Here is a 17,242-nt window from a genome sequence, read left to right as displayed (position 1 = left end):
GCATGTGATACATGTGTGAGGTGTGTGCATGTTACATACATGTATTATACATGTACTATCGTTGTGTGTGATATGTATGTGGTATGCATGTATGCAATGTACATGTAATGGATTAATCTTCTTAAACATTTTTAGTAATGATCTTACCAAAATGAGAAGTCCTTTATGATGTTTTCCTGGATCAGCCTGGCCAACATGGCAAAACCCCGTCTGTACTAAAAATACACAAAAATTAACCAGGCATGGTACTGCATTCCTGTAATCCCAGCTACTTGGGAGGCTGAGACAAGACAATCTCCTGAACCCAGAAGGCAGAGGTTGCAGTTAGCCGAGATCGCACTACTGCACTCTAGCCTAGGTGACAGAGCAAGACATTGTCTCAAACACACACACACACACACACACACACACAAAACTGATATAACGTCCTGATCGTTTTTGCATTTCTAATACTGAGCACAGATCCTGGCATGTGATAGATGTTAAGTGAATGCTAATGAACATTTTATCTTTCAAATGCTCCAAGTTATTTAATATATAAATATGGCTATGTAAGGATAAATTATGGCAAGTACTTAGTTATAAATTCAGCTAATTAATATGAAATGGTAACTTAATACAAAATGTATGCACAGATTTAAAGAAATAATGTTACGTGTAGTGAAACTACTTGGGACTTCCAGTCAGATGGGTTGTTTTCATCGCTTGTTCTGGCACTTTTATGTGAACTTGACTATTCTAAGTTTCAGTGTTTTCATCTAAAAGATGTAGTAACTTTTCTAATAGAAATTAGATGAAATAATGTGTGAACTGCCCTAATTGTAATGAGCAGGGTAGACATTCAATAAATGTTCACTCTGCTTTATCATTTGCAAAGATTTAAAAATTATGGCTACACTGTAAATGTTATGTTTTGTAGCAATATAATAATTCTCTAAAAGTAGTGGGACATATCTATTGCGACTTTTCATTTCATATCACTTAGAAATCATCTCTAATGAGCAGAAAAGCTTCTCTTACATGATAAATATTACATTTATATTTGATAAATAGGAGAAAATTTGCCTGCTTAAAATTTGATCTATTTGTGCATAGTGATGAATATAAGTGAGAATATTTTCCAGTTACTTTGAAATATTGAACTGCCCTGGGACAAGGCATGGATAATGTTTTTGAAGGAAATAAATATTTCAGATTCACATTTCAGCCTTTTTTCTTTATTCCTTTGATCTGGCGTTGGTTTACTTATCATTCTGCTTGAGTGACTTCATACTGTCTTTCTTCCTCTCCTAGTAACAAGAAGTGGTCCTCACCTATTCCAGAATATTTAGGTTTTGTCATTTTACAAGAATAACATATATATCCTTATTATTTACTGATATAACACTACATCTATAATGAAATATATTAGTGGGTATGTATGTAAACTCTGCGTATATTATGTACAATTTATACATGAAAGTTTTAATCCTTTGTTAAGTATAGAGACATAAACGAAAATAGCATCATATGTGGGATTTATTTTGAATTTTAAAGAATTTAAAGATTTTAGAGGAATTTTTTTGACCATAAACCATGACTGCTTTATCTTTAAGGATAATTTTCTCAATATTTTGTTAGTTTACCATAAAAGTATTACTTACTTTTGTATTTGCTGAGCTAGAATTTGTTTTATGTATGGACCCATATTACAGGCAGAAGTTAGTTTAGCATAAAATTATTATGTAAACTTTAAACTGTTTAAACCTTTTATTAATTTTACTTATATAGCTTTATTTCCTACCTTACACATAAATTTGATCCTCTGAGAACTGTTTCTTATATAGCCTCTTAGTGCATCGTTACATTCTTTGTATTCTTTTAGCACTTAAAATTTGTCACAAGATTTAATGTGTACGATATTGCATAATTTTATTTTTTCTCCTTGTATTTTCATCTTTTCCCTTAGTCAGATTATAGTTTCTGCAAGATAGGAAGCATGTCTTACACTTCTTTTATGTTTTCTATAGTATTTGAATGAGCAGATCTTAGAATTTGCTGCCAGCACCCTTGTCTCTGCTCCCAGAACAAAACTAACTTACTGAGAATGAAGGCTACAAGGTTGAGGCCAGAACTAGTTCTTTTGAATTATGATTCAACTCCAGTTGGCGTCATAGATTTGTGAACATCCTAGCTGACATCCATATCTTCTTAAGAGGTTTTTGAATGTTTAATAAGATTCCTCATTTCTATTTATAACTAACATGCTTCAACCAACAGACAGGCATGGTTTTTTAAGACTAGTGTTTGGCCGGGCGCGGTGGCTCAAGCCTGTAATCCCAGCACTTTGGGAGGCCGAGACGGGCGGATCACAAGGTCAGGAGATCGAGACCATCCTGGCTAACTCCGTGAAACCCCGTCTCTACTAAAAAAAAAAAAAAATACAAAAAACTAGCCGGGCGAGGTGACGGGCGCCTGTAGTCCCAGCTACTCGGGAGGCTGAGGCAGGAGAATGGCGTGAACCTGAAAGGCGGAGCTTGCAGTGAGCTGAGATCCGGCCACTGCACTCCAGTTTGGGCGACAGAGCGAGACTCCGTCTCAAAAAAAAATAAATAAAAAAATAAAAAAAAAGACTGGTGCTTGACCCTGGGAGCAAGCTCTCTGGGTAAGCCTACATTGTTGGCAATAAAAGGTCTTTGTCAGAACAGAGTTCTGTAGAACTTCTTTATGCTGTTATCATACCTGTTTCAAGCTTTTCCCTTAGTAGTGAGAGAATAACTTCTAATTTCGTGTTTTGGATCATCATAGTTTCATTGAGCTTATAGGAATAATCCATTCCTTGCCTTTTCCATCTTCTAGAGGCTGCCCCTGTTCCTTGGCTTGTGGCTCTGCATGCATTGATTATGTTGAATCTGTAGATCAATTTGGGAAGTATTACCGTATATTCAATATTAAGACCAGTACTAACTTTCATTTTACTGGGCATTTCTTTCTGACTCTTGAAGTATCAAATGTTTAGCTGTCTACAGGGTTTACCATTTTTAAACTAGAATTTAGCAGAGACTACTAGTTTTAATAGTCAAGTGAAGAGTAGGCCAAAGCAGTTTATTCACTTATCATGCTTATGAAATGTATTATTTTAAATATTTTTGACTCATTCCGTTTAATCAGTTTAAGTAACAACCTGCAGCCGTGAATGTAGGTGATATTGCTGCTTGGAAGTCTTGTTTTCCGGCCCAGCTGGAAAGGGCATGGGGACTCTTCTAGCTGTTTTTCAGACTTGTTTGAAGTTTCTTGTTTTGTGTTGTTTTTCTTGGAGTTTCCAGGGGAGATGCCAAGCTGGCAGCAAATGAAGTAGACTGTAATGTGAAGCCTTATACATACATGTTGGATCACAGCCATCTTTATTAAACGTACTGGAACAGAAATGTGCAGAAGGAAGATTTTCAAATTAAGGTTCACCCGTCCATATATGTGTTAGCTTGTAAAGCTCAAAAATACTAAACTGTCATCCATTAGTTCCCTATATTTTATTGCCCTTTTTGGAATAATCATGTACTTCAGAACATCCTTTAATCTGAGCTGGCTTGTGGTTGTTTAAGAATGCAGCTTCTTTTTTTCTTTATCCTTTATATACTCAGATGAGGAAAATTTACTGCACTTTATAAATAAATCAGAGCTGAAAAGCAAATTTTCTTTCCACTTTTTTATCTTCATGGAGGCCCAGCTTTAAGGCATTTGAGTGATGCATTTCTACTTGGCCCAACAACTAGTTCCATTGGGAAAAAAAATCTTCAAAGTCCTTTTTTCCTCCTTGCAGGATGCACTATTGGGATCATGGTAAAAAGGAGCACTGTTCCTGTGATAGGAGCAGACCTTTGTCTGTTTCAAAGCTTCAACATTTTCACTTCTGCTTCATTACCTTATAGAAATTAAAATGGATCCCTCCTTAAAATGATTATCACCTCTTTATTTGAATTGACAGATTTAATTTATAGTAAGACAGAGGGGCCAGGTGTAGCAGCTTATGCCTGTAATCCCAGCTTTGTAGGAGGTCGAGGTGGGTGGATTGCTTGAGTCCAGGAGTTCGAGACCAGCCTGGGCAACTTGGCAAAACCCCATTTCTACAAAAAAGAAAAAAATTAGCCAGGGGTGGCAGCTTGCACCTATATTCTCAGTTACTCAGAAGCTGAGGTGGGAGGATCACCTGAGTCCAGGAGTTCAAGGCTGCAGTGAGTCCTGATTATGCCACTGCACACTCTAGCCTGGGCAACAGAGCAATACCCTGTCTAAAAAAAAAAAAAAAGGGCAGAAGGTTTCTAAATATTAGCGGAGCTCAATGTATTCATTATGGTTTTACTGGACAAGAACATTGAATTATATTGAATGAGGCCACCTTTGATATTTAGCGTTACTATTAGGTTAGTTCAGACAGTATGGTGGGACTGGAAGCTAGATTTTACATATTTCCCTGTGCTTACAATTGAGTGTAAAACAGTATTTGCTATTTGTAAATCAGGGTAGAAGCGATCAATTAAAAGCAATGTGCCTTATTGTGCAAGGTTTTCACATTTTAAAATGGCCTCTAATTACCTGATGGATAGCTGAAGTTTATGACTTTGATTTATGTGGTCATAAATTAGTTATAAAGTAAATGAGCTAAGCTTAGTAGGTAAGAATGACATGTTATAGAGAAAAGGATTTGTCCTATTAAATTAAAAGTGTTTAACTAAATAGTTCATGCAAATTATTGCACAAATATTATAAAAAACTGACTTTCTACATAGATAGGGCAAAGTTGCTATTTCAGCTATAGGTCATATATTTTTATAAAATTTGTTATCTTTCTTTTGGCTAATGTTCTGTAATTAAAAAGTAAATGATATATAAACTTTTAAAGTTTTCAAATCCTGTTCAATGTACTTTCTTTTGTATTTATATACAAACTGACCAAAGGTAATCCTTTGATAAATGTTAATCTTAATTATAAAATAGTCTTCCCAAGTGCTTGTAGAAGGGCCTCAAAAAGTGAAGAGGAACATAAGATAAACTAGTCACTATAATCTCTGAAATGGTCGTTGCACTGCCTAACTCCAGTGCCTTGTAAACAGTGCCACCGTTCATCAACCACGGCACCCTTTCCCTCTGAGCTTGCTCTCAGAATCCTTTAAATAGAGCATTCTAGTCAGCCTCTTCCAGTCAGTTGCGACCACCACACCAGAGAACATCTATTTGCCAAGCCAGGTCTAGACCATGGTACCCAATAACAATTTATATGACTTTATGTTGTTCCCATGTGCTGTTTTAGTATTCAAATATTTTTATATTCAAACAAATTATTCAACATTTGTTGAGGGGAAATCCTACATACAACTTAAAGCCTCCTGTTCTTGCACAGAATAATATAGGAAGAGTGAAAATGCACCAGAACAATTTAAACTTCTCTATAGCCATCAGAGTACTCAGTCTTTCATATATGGTGTCCCTGCAGTCAGCCTTCAATATGATATCCAGTTATTAATCACCATTATCTTTGAGCTAATATTCACATTAGGTGGCAAAAAAGCCTCACTAATGTTATGACCTCAGAACTTAACAGCCAGTTAACATTAAGGCCATTTTCCTTTAACAACATGTAAGAAACATGGTGAGCAACAAGATATTCAGGTCCCCATTAAAGTGGACAAGTTGAAGAATAGCTTTTAAAAACTTCCAGAGTCCTGTACCCTATTGCTGCAAAATGCAGTCCCTGAGAGCCACATGTGGCATGCATCATGACCTGGAATGGCTTAACTCTCATGCAGGGCATCACACACCTTGGGGCAGTATTAAATTCTGTAAGTCATAAAAATGGTGGCTACATCTGTAAAACAGACACATAAAGGAACAGGGATTTAGTGGGAAAACTGTTTTGTTTATCATGGGATTGCAATGATTATTGTCACCTTCAGGTAGATGGATACATGAGATATGAAGAGATAGACACAAGGTGGTGTTTAAAATGACAAGTAAACATGCACGGCATGCTCTTTTAGCCTGTCAACAAACATTTGCCTATTTGCGGATCCCAAATACAGGGGTGGGGATGGGATATGGGTGTGAGGAGAGAACATACACACACATCTATCTATCTATATTTATATGTCTATATCTATATCAATGATAACCTCATTATAAAGGAACAAAAGAGTCTTGCTGAAGTAGAAATTAGGTGACACTTTTTCTTATTAGTCTTTTGACCACTTAAGCTTTGAAAGAGGTTTTCAATTTGGTGGGTGGGGAAGAAGATGGTTTGGTATTTTGATATTTTATATGATATGTACGTTCTTATTGAAAAGCCTAGACATTTTTGTGTCTTAGAGTGGATTTTAAACTCAGATAAATAACCTGGAAAAACTCATACTACTTTTTTCTCAAGTCTTAAAAGATTGCATCCTCTTGTTTTAGAAATGTCTTTTCTCCCCTTTATGATATCTCTCTCAAATTTGGTTTGAGTGAGTTAAATTACCCACCCCTGCCCAGCATTCTTCAGTGTTACAGCTAATAGTAAGAACATATTTTATATGTGTCTAAGCTTTCCCATTTAGGGAAAGTGAAGTATGTTAATCTTAACTGTGGCATCTAGAAAATCAGGAAAGCAGTGTGGCATAGCAGCCAACAACAGGAACTCTAGAAGCACACTGTCAGGACTGGAATCCTGGCTTGACCTGTTGTTACTCTAGGTGTGTAACCTTGGAAGTATTCTCTAAGCCCTACCTTTCTGTTCTGTGTAAGTAAGGCTATAATAACACTCTTATACTGGTTTACTGTGAGAATAAATGAGAGAAAACATAAAATTCTGTATTAGGCCATTTTCACACTGCTGATAAAGACATACCTGAGACTGGGCAATTTTCAAAAGAAAGGTTTAATGGACTTACAGTTCCATGTGGCTGAGGAGGCCTCACAATCACAGCAGAAGGCAAGGAGGAGCAAGTCACATCTTACATGGATGGCGGCAGGCAAAAAGAGGAGCTTGTGCAGGGGAACTCCTATTGTTAAAACCATCAGATCTCGTTAGACTTGTTCACTATCATGAGAACAGCATGGGAAAGACCTGCCCCTATGATTCAGTTATCTCCCACTGGGTCCCTCCAGAAGGCAAGGAGGAGCAAGTCACATCTTACATGGATGGCGGCAGGCAAAAAGAGGAGCTTGTGCAGGGGAACTCCTCTTGTTAAAACTATCAGATCTCGTTAGACTTATTCACTATCATGAGAACAGCATGGGAAAGACCTGCCCCTATGATTCAGTTATCTCCCACTGGGTCCCTCCCACAACACGTGGGAATTATGGGAGCTACAAGGTTAGATGTGGGTGGGGACACAGAGCCAAACCATATAAAATTCCATTACACGGTGCCTGGCACCTAGTTAGAACTCAGAGTTAACTATTGTTAAATGGCATGCATTTATAAACTGAAGCCTTTAATTTTTTCTTCTATCAACATGCAAAGATTCTTCTTTCAGCCATGTAGTTTCTGCCTAAGGTATGAAGAAATGAGATGGTTATCAGTTCTTTTAGGCAATCTGTTAGAAGGCAGTAAAATAATTTTAGGCCATCATGTTTCTCTGTTGCACTGACTTCACTGCAGATTAACTTCTGGTAGACATACATCTTTCTATTGGTACATTTAAAAAAAACCAGAAGACATGAGATGTAATTCACATACCATAAAATTTACTGTTTTAAAGTGTACAGTTTGGTGGATCTTAGTATATTCACAAGGATGTGCAACCATCACCACTATCTAATTCCAGAACATTTTCATATTTTCTTCATTTCATATCTGTTAGCAATCACTCCCTATTTCCTCAGCCTCTCAGACCTTAGTAACTACTAGTATACTGTCTGTCTCTATGGATTTATCTATTCTGGAAATTTCATATAAATTGAATCAAACAATATGTAACTTTTTGTGACTGGTTTCTTTCACTTAGCTGGATGTTTTGAAGGTTCATCCATGTTGTGGCAGGTATCAGAACTTCATTCCTTTTTAAGGATGACTAATACTCCATTGGATAACTAGTCCGCATTTTGTTGATTCATTCATCACTTGATGGAGACACATGGTTTTACTCAGTTTTGTTTTCAGGGAAATCTTTGAAAGTAGTTTTCCCTTCATCAGAATACATAGTACATGTTTATACCCTTTTTCTCTTGAGATGAGTTAGTTTATTGTCATATTTCTAAAGGGAAGTTTTGTAGGATTTGGATCAAAAAAATTAAAATCTTGATTTTATTTTACAGGAGGTTAAATATTGTTCTTTCATTCATGTTAGTTCTTTTATATTTTAACTCTGAAGCTTCTCTGAACCTTTCTAGGGAAAAAGAGGAGCAGCTTACTCGTGTGACTGAAGTTCAGAGGTTGCAGGCCCAGCAGGCAGATGCCGCTCTGGAAGAGTTTAAGCGGCAGGTGGAACTGAACTCAGAGAAAGTCTATGCTGAAATGAAAGAGCAGGTAAGGAGGCCGCCACACCATCCCTTTTGAAAGTCACTCTCTCAGTAGGAAGGTACATTCTCATCTTAAATATGACAGAAACATTTCACTTTTTAAAAGAGCTGTATCAAAATTAACCATACAATCGGGTCAGAGATTCAGAATGAGAAAGAGATGTTACCACTTGATTCATCCTTCAAGCAATGCCAGAATGATCATTTAAAAGTGCCCTGTGTAAATGCAGTAATGGCAAGCATGTGCCTTGCTTTGGAAGGATAGATAAGTCTAAGAGAAAAATCCCATGACTGATCAGTTTCTTTAGAGCAGGGGTTCCAGTTAACCATGTCTGTGTTTCTTCATGTTCTATAAATAGTGTCTTATTGATCAGTTACAGTAAATTATTTTCAACTGGCAGTTGTGAAGAACAAAGGCTGTCTCCAATTCTCATACAAGATGGGTGGTAGTTTTTTTTTTTTTTAGTTTTTAAAGAAAATACAAAATTTGTAAAAGAATAAAGGGAATTATTACGAATACCTGGGTACCCATTGCAAAGATGTAATAATTGTTAATGCTGTTTATATAAACTAAAACATTCGGGTGAAGCTTTAGTTTAATTTGTTATTCATGTCTAATCACATTATTCTTTCTTCCCTGGAGAAATCCACTGTAATTAATTGAGTGCATACAGTCAGCCCTCTGTATCCATGTGTTTTTGTATCCATGGGTTCTGCCTCCACAGATTCAACCAACCATGGATCAAAAATATTTGGAAAAATTTGACAATGCTCCAAAAAGTAAAACTTGAGTTTGCCATGTGCAGAGGACTATGTTGAATCCATGTGATAGAAGTGACATGTAGATGTTGTATTAGGTATTACAAGTAATCTAGCAATGATAAAGTACACGGGAGGATGTGCACAGGTTGTGTGGAAGTACTAGATCATTTTATATAAGGAACTTGACTATCTGTGGATTTTGGTATCTGGAGGGGTTTCAGGAACCAATCACCCAGGGATACTGGGGAGGGCTGCATTATTTCAGTTTATTTTATATGCATATATAATGCCCACAGATGATATGCATGTATATATTATTTATGCATTAATATGTTATAGGCATAAATGTTTTTTTGTTTTTTAAAAAATTAGATAAATATGAACAGATTTTAAGTATTATTTCTCTTTGCCCTTTTATATATAATATTATGTATCTGTGTACTAACCATATTGTTTTAGTGCAATCTTTTTAACACTAAATTTATTTTATCATATGAATATACTGTATTTTATCAGCTCCCCTACTCAAGCATATTTAGTTTATTTTCAGTTTTTCCTGATTATAAAGAATGTTTCAATACTCATTTATGATTTTATATTATAGTTATCTTCCTTAGGAGTCCCGTGCACACACTGGGTGGGAGAATGTCCCTAAGGAAAGTTTCATGTTTGAATCTGACTGAGGACTGAGCCCTAGGTTATGGGATCCCTGGGGTATCACTTTTTTGGCCAGAAGCCTCTGTGGCCAGTGGCACCTTTTCCTGAGTTTTGCTCAGGCCCACTGGGCTTATTCCACCCACTTGGCCTGACATGCTGCTCTTGGCTCATGCTACTGGCCTGGATCCCACACCTGCCAAGGGTGAGTCAGGCATAGAGCAGCGAGGGATGTGTGAGCAAGTGTGGGGTCTGGCCACTGTGCAGTCAGGTATGCCACCTGCTGCGGTGGGGTGGGCAGCTCCAGGTGCCAGCATGGGTGTCAGCTCTCTGTGAGGCTGGGGCTGGACCAGGTATACAGCAAGCAGCTTCCACAGCTGTCACTGGGGAACGTGGTGGTACCTGAAGCTTGGAGATGCCAGGAACCACAGGAACCCAAAGAGAAAGTCACAGCCCTGGCTTGGGAGTGCCCTGGTCTGGGGTCCCCACAGGGCTGCAGCTCTTCTCTCCTTCTCTTTGCCTGCAACAAGGCAAGCAAGGGGACATGTTTCAGCCTTGTTTGTATTGTAGCTCTTTTAGCCCTGCCATTCGACAGGTCCTGAGTTCTTATTCTGTGACTAGAAAAATTAGGTATACAGACAAGTGGAGGGTGAGCAAGACAAAGAGGAGCTTTATTGAGCAACAGAACAGCTCAGAGGAGACTCATAGTGGCTAACTCCTTTCTGCAGCCAGGGTGTCCCACTGAGTGTTCAGCTCCTAGCAGAGAGGAGACCCTGGAGTGGTAAGCCCCTCTCTGCAGACAGGCAGTCCCATCATCTCTGCAGCTCTCAGCAGAGAGGAGGCCCTAGAGTGGGTTTCTCCTCTCTGTAGGCAGGTCGTCCTCTCATCTCCCCAGCTCTCAGTAGACAGGAGGCCATGGAGTGGGTTGCTCCTATCTGCAGCTGGTGGTCCCAACGTCTCTGCAGCTCTCAGCAGAGAGTAGGCCCTGGGATGAGTTGCTCCTCTCTGCAGCTGGTTGTCCTGACATCTGCAGCTCTTAGGAGAGAGGAGGCCCTGGAGTTGGTAGCTCCCCTCTGTAGCTGGTTGTCCCCACATCTGCTCTTGTCTGGCTGAGCCTGGGGCTTTTATGGGCCTCAGATGGGAGGAAGTGCACACTGATTGGTCCATGGGCAGGCCCAGAAAAGGCACCAGGAGTTCCCACTCCAGTCTGTGGGACTTTAAGCCAGGCCCCCAGCCTTTAGGCCCTCCCTGGCCTGAAGCTGAGGCTTCACTAGGGACCCACCCCCTTATGAGCAGGAGCCTGTCCGCCCCCTGCTACTGTTCATGGTGCCCAGGCTGTGGGTGCTAAGAGTTGCCTGCAGGCCAGCAGTGAGCTGCCAACAGCATCCCCTTGGCTTCCCTCCTATGCTCATTGGCAGCCAAAGTAAAGAGGTGGCTGAGGCAGCAGGAGGCTGGCATGTCAGTACTGCCCTGAGTGTGTGCCCACCTGGCTGGCTGCAACAGTACCCAGGCTTAGCCCTAACTTTGCTCCAACATCAGAGTGGGCACAGACAGCAGGAAGAAGCCAGACAGCAGGAGCAAGCACTTCTGAGCCAGCTAGGGAAGCGGGGATCTTCCCCAGCCTCCAGGAGTGTGGAAATGCCTGGATCCACAGCCATGGTATGGTAGGCTGAAACTGCAGCATTCATGTTACATGTAATGTAATGCATGTAATAAACATGTATGTAATATACATGCAGTAAAAAAAAAAATGTGGTGATTCCATTTTATACACAACCAAGGAGTTTTTTGCTTACAAAACAATAGGAAAGCATGTTCTTATGTATAAGAGCTCATGTAATATATACCACATTTTTCTGGAAAAAATTTGTATGAAAACATGAACCAATCCAGAAATGAAGCATAAGACTTCCCACACATAAGGAACCATCATATGAAAGGATGAGTAGAGAACCCTGGAACCCCAAAGAAGTAGAAACAAATTTAAATAATTGTTACAAATATACTTAGAATTCTAATATTAATTTATTTTTTGAAAAGGAAGATATATAAAACAGAAAATACAAATGTATTAACAACTTGAATTTATATCCCTAGATTACATTAACAAGGACCAAAAGTAGATGAATAGTGAGAGTTGGAGAAGCAAAGTATACTAAAACTCTTTGTCATAAATATGTGAGACTCATAGGATTCTTAAAATTAGGGAAATGTAGGTAAAAATAATTTTGAACTGTTTAAATATGAGCATTAACAAAATTAGCAAGTTGTACTTGCTTGTAAAAATCTTGAAAAGATAAAAAGCAAAGCTTGAGAGGAGATGCTGCCAAAGGAACAGAAGCAGAAATACTATAAAATGTCCAAAATAAGATAGAGTTTATATAATTGTAATAATAAACGTTAATAGGTTAAATTTTTCTAGTAAAATAGTATTGATTAGAATACTTAAATCCATGAATATGCTGTTTGTAGAAGTTATAACCAAAATAAAGTTAACACAAAAATTATATTAAATTGATGATGAAAATATGTCACTTATATTCAGAAAAAAAGGAAAGTAGGATTGTAACACTATCATGCAAATTAGATCAATACAAGTCAATAAACTGGACAAAGGGATATATTTTTGCATGCTAAAGGCAAGAGCACTCAATTGAAATATGAAAAGATGTTAGGAATACATGGAGAAATGGACATAGATAATCATGGGATGTTTTCATATGTTTTTCTCCATCTTTGACAGGTCAGTGGGTAAAACCCAAATGGGATGTAACTAACAAATTATGTGACAGCTATATTTTGACTTTTTCTTTTTTAGCATTTTATTTTTTTTACTTTTACTTTTGTAGACATGTTTCCATTTTATTCCAATAAGTACAGTAGTCCCACCTTATCCAAAGTTTCACTTTCCGTGGTTTCAGTTACCTTCCATCAACCACAGTTCAAAAATATTAAACAGGAAATTCCAGAAATAAAGACTTCATAAGGTTTACATTGTACGCTGTTCTGAGTAACTTGATGAAATCTCATGCCGTCCTGCTGTGTCCTACTCAAGGCATGACTCATCCTTTTATCCAGAATATCCATGCTGTATACCCTACCTGCCCTATACATTGCAGCTATATAGCAAAAAGCATAGTGCATATAGGCTTTCTTACTATCCAAAGTTCAGACATCCACTGAGGAGGGTCTTAGAACATATGAGGAGGGACTACTGTACCTAGGAGTGGAATAGCTGATCAAGTTTAACATTTTTATTTACTTATGTATTTATTTTTAATGTTTTTTTTATTTCAATAGGTTTTTGGGGCACAGGTGGTGCTTGGTTACTTGAATAATTTCTTTAGTGGTGATTTCTGAGATTTTGGTGCCCCCATCACCCTAGTGGTGTACACTGTATTCAGTGTGTAGTCTTTAAACCCTCACCTCCCCCACCCACCCTTCTCCCCTGAGTCCCCAAAGTCTATTGTATTATTCTTATGCCTTTGTGTCCTCATACGTTAGCTCCCACTTATGAGTAAAAACATATGATGTTTGGTTTTCCATTCATTTAGAATAATGGTCTCCAATAACGTCCAAGTTGATGTGAATGCCATTATTTTATTCCTTCTTATGGCCAAGTAGTATTCCATGGTGTGTGTGTGTGTTTGTGTGTGTGTGTATATATATATGTGTGTGTGTGTATGTATGTACTATATATATCACAATTTCTTTATCCACTCGTTGATTTATGGGCATTTGGGCTGGTTCCATATTTTTGCAATTGCAAATTGTGCTGCTATAAACATGTGTGCCCAAGTATCTTTTTCATATAATGACTTCTTTTCCTCTGGGTAGACACCTAGAAGTGTGATTGCTGAATCAAATAGTAGATCTACTTTTAGTTCTTTATGGAATCTCTACAGTGTTTTCCATAGTGGTTGTACTACTTTACATTCCCATCAGTATTTGATATAATTTTGATGAGACTCATTTTGTGGCTTATTATGGTCTATCTTGGGGAATGTTCCATGTCCTTCTGAATGGAGTGTATATTCTGCAGTTGTTGGGTAGAATGTTCTGTAAATATCTGTTAAGTCCATTTGTTGTAGGGTATAGTTTAAATTCATTGTTCTTGTTGACTTTCTGTCTTGATGACTTGTGTAGTGCTGTCAGTGGAGTATTAAAGTACCCCACCATTACTGCATTGCCACCTGTCTCATTTCTTAGGTCTGGTAGTAATTGTTTTATACATTTGGGAGCTCCAGTGTTAGGTGCATTCATATTTAGAATTGTGATATTTTCCTGTTGGACTAGTCCTTTTGCCATTATACAATGTCCCTGTTTGTTTTCTTTAACTGTGGTTGCTTTAAAGTTTGTTTTGTCTGATATAAGAATAGCTACTCCTGCTTGCTTTTGGTGTTTATTTACATGGAATATCTTTTTCTACCTCTTTACCTTAAGTTTATGTGAGTCCTTACGTGTTAGGTGAGTCTACTGAAGACAGCAGAAATTTGGTTGGTGAATTCTTATTGATTCTGCCATTCTGTATCTTTTAGGTGGAGCATTTAGGCCATTTACATTCAATGTTAGTATTGAGATGTGAGGTATTATTCTATTCATCACGCTATTTGTTGCCTGAATACCTACTGTTTTTTTTTTTTTTTTTCCATTGTTATATAGGTCCTGTGAGATTTGTGCTTTGGTGTATTTAGAGGATTTGTTTCAAGATTTAGAGCTCCTCTTAGCAGTTCATGTAGTGGTGGCTTTGTAGTGGCAAATTCTCTCAGTATGTGTTTGTCTGGAAAAGACTATATCTTTCCTTCATTTATAAAGCTTAGTTTCACTGGATACAAAATTCTTGGCTAATAATGGTTTTGTTTAAGGAAACTAAAAATATGACCCCACTCCTTTCTAGCTTTTAGGGTTCCTGCTAAGAAGTCTGCTGTCAATCTGATAGGTTTACCTTTCTAGGCTACCTGATGCTTTTGGCCCCAGCTCTTAAGATTTTTTCCTTTGTATTGACTTAGATAACCTGATGACTGTGTGCCTAGGTGATGATCTTTTTGTGATGAATTTCCCACGTGTTCTTTGTGCTTCTTGTATTTACATGTCTAGGTCTCTAGCAAGACTGGGGAAGTTTTCCTCAATTATTCCCTCAAATATGTTTTCCAAACTTTTAGATTTCTCATCTTCCTCAGGAACACCAATTATTCTTAGGTTTGGATGTTTAACTTAGTCCCAAACTTCTAGGAGGCTTTGTTCATTTAAAAAAAATTTTTTTCCCTCATCTTTTATGGATTGGGTTAATTTGAAAGCCTTGTCTTCGAGCTCTGAGGTTCTTTCTTCTGCTTGTTCAATTCTATTAACTGAGATTTTCCAGTGCAGTTTGCATTTCTCTGAGTGTGTCCTTAATTTCCAGACATTATGATTGTTTTTTATATATGCTGTCTATTTCACTGAAGAACTCTTTTTTTGTATTCTGTATCATGTTTTTGATTTCTTTATGTTGGACCTCACCTTTCTCTGATGCCTCCTTGATTAGCTTAATAATTGACCTTCTGAATTCTTTTTCTGGCAATTCAGAGATTTCCCTTTGGTTTGGATCCATTGCTGGTGAACTGGTATGATCTCTTGGAGGTGTTAAAGAAGCTTGTTTTGTCGTATTACCAGAATATTTTTTCTGGTTCCTTCTTATTTGGGTAGACTGTGTCAGAGGGAAGATCTGGGGTTTGCTGCTGTTAAGATTATTTTGTCCCGTGGGTTGCTCCCTTGACATGGTGTTCTCCCCCTTCCCCAAGGAATGGGGCTTCCTAAAAGCGGAGCTGTAGTGATTGTTTCTGTTTTTCTGGGTCTAGCCACCCAGCAGAGCTACCAGGCTGTGGGCTGGTACTGGGGAGTGTCTGCAAAGAGTCCTGTGATGTGATCTGTCTTTACGTCTTGCAGCCATGGATACCAGGACCTGCTCTGGTGGAAATAGCAGGGGAGTGAAGTGGACTCTGTGAGGATCCTTGGTTCTGTTTTTGTTTAGTGCACTGGTTTTGTGTTTGGCCTCCAGCCAGGAGGTGACACTTCAAGAGTGCATCAGTTATGGTCCTATAGGGAGGATGCAAACTTGCCCTAGGGACATCGGCTTAAGTCTTCCTTTTTCTCAGGCGGTGGGCAGGGCCATAGAGCTCACAAAAGATTACGACCTTTGTCTTCTGATACCAGGTTAGGCAGAGAAAGACCACCAGGTGGGGGCAGCGATAGGCGTGTCTGAGCTCAGCCTCTCCTTGTGTGGGGCTGGTTGTGACTGCTGTGGGGGGATAGGAGTGTGGTTCCCAGTCGAGTGGAGTTATATTTCCAGGGGGATTATGGCTGCCTCTCTTGAGCCATACAGGTCACCAGGGAAGTGGGGGAAAGCCAGCAGTCACAGGCCTCACCCTGCTTCCACACAGCCCTCAGTCCTAAAGGCCAGTCTAACTCCCACTGTACCCTTCTAACAGTACTGAGTCTATTTCCAGGCAGCTGGCAATCAAGGCTGAGAACTTGCCCCAGACCATGAGCCGCTCATTGAGAAAGCAAGCCTGCAGCAGTGATCCAGTTCTTTCCAAGGGTCTGTGGATTCCCTCAGCTTTCCTGCTATGTTTCTGCAGTAGTTCTTGGAGCCAAAGTTCACTATGTGAGTCCCCACACACTGCTCTGGCTGTCGGAGAGGAACTGCAAGCTAGTCCTGCCTCCTGTCTGCCATCTTAATCTGTATTTCAACTTTCCACCATTTAGACACAACGTATTAAATCTCTGTTCTCATAAAACAGTTAACAGACTTAGTAGACTGTAAGGGAACCCTCAGTATATTTCTAAAGCTTAACATGTTCAAGAACACATATTTCTTACCACAATACAATAAAACTGGAAATTAAATTTCAGTTAAGGTTGCTACATTAGACTTCACCAAAACTAAAAACTTTTGCTCTTTGAAAGACATGATTAAAAAAACAAAAACAAGGCATACCAGAAAATGAAAGACAAGGCTTACAGTACATGTATTTCAAAGAACTTGCATCTAAAATATAAACGAAATCTTACAACTCAATAATAAAAAGACACCCCAATTAAAAACAGGCAAAAGATTTGAACAGACACTTCACAGAAGAAGATATACAAATGACTAATAACCACATGAAAAGATGCTCAATATCATCATCATTCATCAAGGAAATGCAGATTAAAATCCAAAATGAGATGACACTACACGTTCATTAGAGTGACTAAGATGATAAAGACTGGTTGACAATACCAAGTGCTGACAAAGTTGTGGTGCAACTGAAGCTCTTATACACTGCTGATGGGTACATAAAATAGTACAGCCACATTAGAAAACTGCCAATTT

The 17,242-nt window shown here is 38.5% G+C and overlaps 1 protein-coding gene across 2 annotated transcripts in view; it reads left to right on the top strand.

Moving 5' to 3' along the window:
* Positions 1-17,242, top strand: part of CEP112 (centrosomal protein 112kDa) — a 567,477-nt gene that overhangs the window by 216,648 nt on the left and 333,587 nt on the right. For both annotated transcript variants that reach the window (XM_011944093.1, XM_011944768.1), the window contains one exon: positions 8,344-8,479. In XM_011944093.1, coding sequence (XP_011799483.1) covers positions 8,344-8,479 — 136 coding nt within the window. The remainder of the gene's footprint in view (positions 1-8,343; positions 8,480-17,242) is intronic.

Source organism: Colobus angolensis, unplaced genomic scaffold, assembly GCF_000951035.1.
Source record: "Colobus angolensis palliatus isolate OR3802 unplaced genomic scaffold, Cang.pa_1.0 Scaffold1, whole genome shotgun sequence".
NCBI lineage: Eukaryota > Metazoa > Chordata > Mammalia > Primates > Cercopithecidae > Colobus > Colobus angolensis.
The sequence above is the reverse complement of the archived record's forward strand: the minus strand, read 5'-3'. Positions and strand labels throughout refer to the sequence as shown.